The sequence below is a fragment of the Sprattus sprattus genome, assembly GCF_963457725.1.
Source record: "Sprattus sprattus genome assembly, chromosome: 19".
NCBI classification, from domain to species: Eukaryota; Metazoa; Chordata; class Actinopteri; order Clupeiformes; family Clupeidae; genus Sprattus; species Sprattus sprattus.
Window position 1 is genome coordinate 9,770,850 of NC_137917.1, and position 8,409 is coordinate 9,779,258.

The 8,409-nt window shown below is 41.4% G+C and overlaps 1 protein-coding gene across 1 annotated transcript; it reads right to left on the reverse strand.

Moving 5' to 3' along the window:
* Positions 1-1,363: 1,363 nt before the first annotated feature.
* tpbg (trophoblast glycoprotein) lies at positions 1,364-2,585 on the reverse strand (the record flags this gene model as incomplete). Its single annotated transcript, XM_080858210.1, has 1 exon — positions 1,364-2,585. The coding sequence occupies exon 1, from the start codon at positions 2,510-2,512 to the stop codon at positions 1,364-1,366; it is 1,149 nt and encodes a 382-aa protein (XP_080714336.1). The 5' UTR covers positions 2,513-2,585.
* Positions 2,586-8,409: the final 5,824 nt, after the last annotated feature.

An 8,409-nucleotide genomic window follows, 5' to 3' on the forward strand; every position in this document is an offset into this window, starting at 1 on the left:
AAATAACTGACAGAAGGAGAATGATGACACAGCTATATAGCACAAAAACAATTGGAGGCCATTCTTACCAAACCCACTCCCACTTTGTACAAAGAAACGGCAAAGATGAAAGCTGCGACTGATTGCTACGCTTTCTCTGTACAATGTTCATTTTTTTTTTTTCAGTAAAGCTGCTATTCCTGACCTTTTTCAGTCATACTTGAGTGCTTTGAGGTCGGGCCTTTCTGGAGATGGTCGTTAGCTGAACTTAATGGCGGTCCATTAAAGTTTATCCATCAGGCCTAATTGTGGCGCAGCGCCATTTGACACGGTACCGTTCACTCCAGAATTGTCTGCTTAATGCTCAGTGGAAATGTATGACCAAATAGAAAAAAAGAAAAAAAAAAAAAAACAGTTGTCCAGAGGATTACAGAGGGTTTGTTGAGATTGTGCGACATTCCTTTGTGCTTCCGATGTCTCCATTTGAGGATTTAGGTCTGGAGAGGTATAATTGGTCTGTGATGAGGCACGCCAGCCGCAAATGAGGAATGAGTGTGTGTGCTTAGGTGTGCATGCTTGCATGAGAGGGTAAATCCATCTAGGCCTCTTCCTGAGGTCTTTAGTGACCCTCTGCCTCAGGTTTAACAGCACTACATTCCTCTCCCAGGCCAGAAAGATTTGTGTACATTTGAGGAAAAATCAAGGCAATTGCCTTTACAGCAAGTGAGTGTGAATACAAAAACACATGGAAAACAACTTTGATTCAATGATGATATTATATAATTACATTACAGTTTTTAAGAAATACCGCAACACATCAACAAGCTTAATTTTCATGGTTTGAGACAAAGCTCAAGAAAATGGGCAGAAACAAGACTTTTGTGCAAGAGCATGAAGTAGTAGCTAAGGTATCTTTTAAGACATGATATCTGACATTTCAATCACTATACAGGGGAGAGTAAATACACTGCCCACTACTGTTCAGTAGCCTACTAAACCAACCCTTGTCCTGGATAGGCATCTTACTGAAAGAGAAACATTGTAAGAAGAAATTTAGAAGAAATTAAAAACCTCTCACTGATGGCTTTGACTGCAAATGCCTGCGTCATGACATTCCTATCCATGCAGCACTGAACAACATCAAAAGATGACTAAACACATTAGCAGACTTCTCTGGTCTTAGGTCTGAGTCGCTCTGAGTCACAATCCTCTCGGGAAGCTCAGTTCAAGTCCTGTCGGGTGGAAATGGGTTGAGGGGGTGAATACCATAAAGTTTGTCATGGGTAAGGGGGGGAGGCAGGCGGGTATTCAGGCAGGCACTACACACACTGGAGGGGCAGTCATGCAGATGCATGTGTGGGCTAGGAGCTCACTGGCCCTGGCTTTACACATCCGAGTTGAGGCTGAGATTGGCCATCCGGGGGTCTGAGTTGATCTCATACCTGTAGTGGTAACCCTCCATGTGGTCCCTGCAGGCGTCCCGGATGTTGTATATCCACCGTTTGATGCCCTTTCTGTTCAGGTAGAGCACCAGCAGGAAGATGACCCCGATTAGTGCCAGTACCATGCCCAGAAAGACGTAAGACGTCTCCAGCACCCCCTCCAGGTCTCCATTGTAATTACACTTGAGATCCGAGGGCTCAACCTGTAGCAGTGAAGCCCCCCTCAAGTATTCCGGGCGATTACAGGTGATGTTTTCCTTATTCATAACCTGGTCGCTTTTCCTCAACCACTCCTGCATGTCCACGATATTGCAATCACATAACCACGGGTTGCCGGTCATCCGGATCTGTAAGTCGGGGTTCATGCTGAAGTCGGCTATTGTTCCATTTGATAGCTCCTTCAAAGCATTGTCCCGCAGGTCCAATAGACTTAGGACGGGGTTCCTCAATGTCCCGCTGCTTACGAACACGATGGAATTGTTGCGCAGATCCAAAAAAGTTATGTCCAACAGACCAGAGAACATGCCGTCTGGGAGCAAAACCATATCGTTGTTTGACAAATCCAGCTTGGAAAGCTTCGGTGTGCTGCTGTTGAATAGACGAGATATTTCACCGGTGTAGGAGTAATTGTATAGAGATCTGCTCAGATTTAGCGTGACCAATGAGTTATCGGCGGCTAACGCGTCTGCACTGAATTCTTGTATCCTGTTGTTGCTGAGGTCAAGCAGATTTAAATTTGGGATATTATGAAATACCCGGGGTTCTATCTCCTCTATACGGTTTCCAGTCAAATGCACATTGGTAAGTTGTTTGAGGGGCGTAGGGAAAGAATTTGAGGTGAGACGCTGGATGTAATTGCCGGTTACAAACAATATCTTGGTGTCTTCTGGTAGGGGTTGTGGGATTGCTGTGAGGTCCTGGTTTACGCATTTTACTGTTGTATTGAAGCACACGCATTTGCTGGGGCAGGCGGAGGACGGAGCGAATCCAATAACAGAGAAAAAGACAACCATTGCAGATATACTCCACGGGAACAGATTGGGCTGATTTCCTTGAACTTTTCTTTTAAGCGTCAGATTCAAAACGCGCATGTTTAATTATTTTCCACAGTTCTACTAGAGGAAGGAATGACAATAAATGTCTTCAGGTCTATTTATTCTTGTCTGTTTTGTGGGCTCAGTTCTGAAGAGTTTGAATGTATGACTGGACTACATTGAACCGCAGACGAAAACAGGTCTGCTTCCAAGTTTTAGGTGTTGGCGAAGTTCCAAGACATTAGGCTAACTATCGCAGCCCCCAAAACACATGCATTCGGATGTTAAAATTCACAAAACCTTATCACGCCGGTCTCAAATTACCTCGTTGAAAGTTGATCCTTTCCTTGTTAAAACTGAGAATTTTCCGGCATTCGCTGATAAAGCCTTTCATTCAGTTGAACGCACATATACGCTGTTCACGCCCGTGTGTAGTGTGTCGTCAAAGACAAAATTGCTGGTATATTTCAAGGAAGTAAGTTTCAGATCAGTGTACATAATCCCCCAAAACCTGGCATTCCATTGAACGTTCTTTCATTATTCTCCAAGGCAAGTTCAGCATCTCGCGCTAGTGCTCAGTACATCCCTGCGCAGTTTTTTAAGAAATACTTTTCCCTTCAAAGCCACAGTGGAAACCACTGCTTGGACCGTACCATTCCAGGTTCTGTGGAAGGGAAATTGTAAAAGCACTGATCACACATAGTAGCCCAACTAGTAATTGCAGAGATTTAGTTTTGAATAAATGTGTCGATATTTATTTCAGCTGTAGCCTCATTGAACATTTTGTTGATCTCAGTCAGTTTGAGTGAAAACCAAAAAACAACCCCAAGACCACCCCACCCTAATTCCAGCAAAAACAGAAATGCACATTGGAAAATAACTTGAAACATCTGCGGTAGTGGTCCTATCAGGATTTTACCAACTAATTGTTGGTTCGCATGTTTAAAACTGAACAGTTGAGTTTTGCTGAATAGTAGGCCTATTCTTCTTTGCAGACAACAAATATAAATTGGCATGGGTGTCATTGTACAGTAAAAAAAAAATGAATGATGATGCCCCCAAAAACTTAAAGGCAAAGTCCGCGATTCCAATTCAATAGGCCTACACTTTTTTTATCAAGTTCAGCTAATGGCTCCTCACGGCCTTAGCCCATTATGTGGTCATAAATTGAGCCTGCTCCTGTCTTACATTGCTTGTGGTCAGCAATTAGGCTTGCACTTTTTTTTATCAAGTTTAGTTAATGGCTCCTCACGATCTTCTAGCCTGTTATGTGTGTGCGCTCAGAAAAACTGTCCTCTGGCTCTGTAAATGGGAAACAAACAAACTCCTTGGATGGAGCCTACACTATTTCTGCCAATCAACATAAGGTGGGGGTGTAATTTGATTGGCCATTGTGCTCAAATATCAACAACCTTTGCAAGAGTCATGGACCTCTGCTTTAATTACAGGCCTATCATGTCCAAATCATGAGCCACCAGATTCGTGCATGCTAGGGACCGATCTGTTAAGGAATTGGATACTATGACTGAATCAACCTTCAATGGATCTGTTAGAACAGTTTAAAATGTGATTTTGAGTGATGTGTTTTCCTTCATTTCTTCCTTTCCAGTGTGTTCGTATAGAAGGTTGTTCTCTTTTGACCTCAGGAGCATCCACTTGAACCTCCATGCTGCCCTTCCTAATCCAGATTTTTCTTTGTCAAAATCCTCAGCATCATCAACGTGGCAGTGAAAGATCTCATCAGCACAAGCTGAGACATTTTTAATTCAAACCCAGGAAATCTCCATAAATGTGCTTTCTCATTCCTTGACTCATTCTCCTTTTTGAAAGGAAGTTGCATGTGTCTACTGTATTTGTATGGGGCAGAAGAGACTGGAGGAGACAGGGAGGGGAGAGAGTCAATAACATGGCAGATACATATACCTATAAGGATAAGTATGCTAGCATACATGTGGCAAATCTACACAATATACACAACCCTAAAGATGGTATAAACACACATACAAAATTAATAGTAAACCAAATGGGGAGAGAGCATTCAAGTATTGTAAATGAAAACGATATTGATGGTGGCAATTAGTTACATTATATAGGTAAACAGAGTATGTAGGTGTATCATGAACTGGGTAGAATTAATGCATGACAGTGTGGTGGGGGTCGGTAGGTGTAAGCAGAGATATATAGATAGATTTTTAGATATTATGCTGTAGTGTTGAGCACCATCTCTGTGTGTGTCAGTGTTTACTCCATGGATCTGGAAGGCTAGGCCTCCTCTGTATTGTGAGGCTGCTGTTAGAAAACCAGACACAACAGCTTAGGCTATTACAATGATATTTCATAATTTAGACAACACCTATAGGGCCCAATGCATAGCCTTCTGTTGACTTGTGGCTAGAACACAGATAAGTAACAAATATAGCCTGAATAGACTAAGGTAGCTTCACAGGCTACGACTATACAACCAATCCAATCAAACATAAGTTTTATTTTTTAATATTTATATAATTTGTCTATTATTGGCTATTTTGTCTATTTATTTTATCTATTTATTATTGTATTTCTTATGACAATGTATATAGATAATTAATTACAAACATAAGTTTTATTTTTTAATATTTATATAATTTGTCTATTATTGGCTATTTTGTCTATTTATTTTATCTATTTATTATTGTATTTCTTATGACAATGTATATAGATAATTGATTACTATTCCCACTACTCTGCTACTTTGACAATTGAATTTCCCGCACGGGATTAATAAAAGTTTATCCTATCCTATCCTATCCTATCCTACATCATATATATAAAATAAGATAATCCTTTATTAATCCCACAGTTAGGAAATGTGCAGGGTTGCAGCAGCACAGGAAGTAGTACAATAACAAGGAGCATCATTAAAAATAAGCAAGATATAAATATAAGAAAAGAAATTAAACAGACAGTAAGATATTATAAATAATAAATAGGTACCACAGACAGGGCACAGTTTAGTAAACACTAGTCTGTGTGTGTGTGTGTGGTCTATGGGGAGCAGCTAGAAGAAAGGACCTGAGGTATCTCTTCTTCACACTGACAGGAATAAATGAGTAAAAGAGACAGGTCAATGTTTAGTAAACATTATACAGTGATATTGCACAATAGTGACATGTGAGTCTTGGTGTGTGTGGTCTATTGGGAGCAGCGTTGACTGTAAAGTCTGACAGCAGCAGGAATAAAGGACCTGCATGGGGTGGGACCTGTTCTCCATCAGAGATGATCCTGATCCAGCTTATCCATCATTCTCCCAGACCCACCACCTCCACTGGGTCGAGGGGGCATCCCAGGACAGACCTGGCTGGCCTTGTTAACCAGTCTGTTGAGTCTCTTCCTGTCAGTAGTCAAGATGATGCTGCTGGCCCAGCAGATCACTCAATAAATGGTGGCTGATGCCACCACAGAGTCAACAAATGTCCTCAGGAGGGCCCTCTGCAGATAGAGTCTGGATTGTCAGTCCAGTCCAGTTTATTATTCAGATGAGCACCCATGTACTTGTAAGATTTTACCATCTCAATGTATATTCCCTGGATGTCCACTGGTATAGGAGGAGGGTGTATCCATCGTGACCACAAGCTCATTAGTTTTCCCTGCATTTATCTGGTGACAGTTGGGCTGTCACCAACCCTCAAAGCTCTGGGTCAGTTCTCTGTACTCCCTGTCGTCCACATATGTGATTAGGCAGGTGATTGCGGAGTCATCAGATACATTTTGTAGATGACAGTTAGCTGATTTGTGCTTGACATCTGCACTGTGGAGGGTAGGCTGCAACATACCCAGTACGTTCAAACAGATTCAGCTAGGTTCATTTTGAGAGTGCACTTTCAATGTGCCAAAGCTTTTTATTGTCTCCCTTTAAAATGACCTAAATATGAAAAAAAAAAACATAAATAAATATGATCTCAGGGTAATTTCAGAGTTTAATCATTATTGTAGGCCAGGCATAGCTTATTACTTGAACATACGGAAACTTTCATAATTAGGAATTTTTCATAAACTGAGCCTGAATATAAAACTTTCACTTTTCATAAATTGAGCCTGCTCCTGTCCTACATTGCTTGGGGTCAGCAATTAGGCTGGCTGGCTAAGTGAAAGTTGCTTTTTTTAAACAGAATTAAAAATAGATGGACAGTAGAACATAAATGTAACCTTGGCTATTAGGCCAATGTCAGTGAGTGAAATGAGACATTTAAGACCAAGTTACGTCAATTTAAGAATGTTCTGGGATGTTATCAGAAATTGGCACGGTATTATCAAACAACCGCATAAGCCTGGCTATCTATTGGGCGGTTGCTTCGAACGAAAGATACGCTAATTAAAAACACTCTCTCTCACGCGCACACATTGGATTAATAATTAGGTTACTTTCTCTTCTTCACAGATATTTAGCATGACTCGGCTGACTGCGCTTAGGGGAGGAGGTGACCCACTGACCAAGAAGCTTTACTAAGACTACGTAAAAACGTGTCAAACCAACGTCCAATCAGCATACGGATTGGAACATGCCTCCACTAATCGGAGATCCTCATACTAGCACGTCGGTCTCCCGTTTTAGCGTATTACCTAATACGCGGTTCTTAGCCAAACTCAGCATTTCTTTTCAAAAATTGACTACCATTTATTTACGATGAAAGTGTGGAATTGCATCGCTGAGAGGAAATCATACAACTCTGTCGTCTTCATCTAACGAGAGGTGAGAAAGTGAAATGTGTACCAGGGGAGGTTGTTCTCTGACTGGGCTGCAGGTTGTCAGCAGCGGCTGAAGCGATGATGTGTCACAAGCAAAGCTTCCCTACATAGTCAGTAGTTTGATATAAACATAAAAAGATAGACCTGCTCTCTGATTTGATAATGCGGGGTGTTATCTTGATTCATAATTTTTTGAATTTACAAGTTGTTGCTGGACCAGGGAGCATGGCTTTCTCTATTGCCAGCTTTGCTAGCTATCGATAGCTAACAAAGCTATCGATAGATATGGTAATGTTAGAAATGTAGCTTGAAATTACATTGCAGTGTTTAGAAATGAGACTCACAAAACCCTGCAGACACTGTTTCAGTAGATGGCCACATGACATGATGATGATCATGAATAGATCCAATTTCACTGATTTCTGTGCAGCCATCTGTAGTGTTTTGACTCAACTTGTGTTGCGGCAGTGTCTATAAATGTCTCATGTTTTATGTAATCTAGCCGTGACAGACGTTTCTTTTTTTGAAACCTGGGGACCAGCTAGGACTTGATTGTGCTGTGCTAGGTGCAGATAACGCAATGATGTGAATGACCTGGCATTCCAGCTTGTGTAATTGAGAGGAGACATACTTGAAGCCAGATATTTCTAGTGCTCCTAGTTCAAATGGATGACCTGGACCTTGCTCTATGAACACTTAACCCTGACAACTCGAGCTCCCATCCACTGTCTCCTGTCCTGACAGACACGTCCACATATCACTTGCAGCCGACGTTAAGCTCTGCAGATTACCTATTTTCCATAAGTGGAAATGAGGTAGGCCCGATCAAACAACCCTTGATCATTCAAAGTATCTTGCAAATTTCTGTCACGGTATGAAGTAGCTCTCCTTAGTTACATTTATGTTTTTTTCGGGCACTTAGGGGCTTTGGAGAGTTGGCTGTCAGGCTGACAGAATGTGGGCAAGTCCCATGGTCCTTGCTGTGTGTTTATCATGCCTTAAATTTCCAAATGTTCTCCATTGCTCATTTTTTCTATTTTCTCTGCAGGTACCCCATACAATTATGGAGGCTTAAAAAGGAGTTGTGTTTTGGGGGGAAGGGGACCTTTCCCCTTCGGCTGGACGGATTGTTTTTGGATGGACATTACAAGGAGAGCTATAAACAGTGTTGCCTTTTTCGTGTACAAAGTATAGAATATATTTTGAAAGTCAATATTTTTGTAAAAATT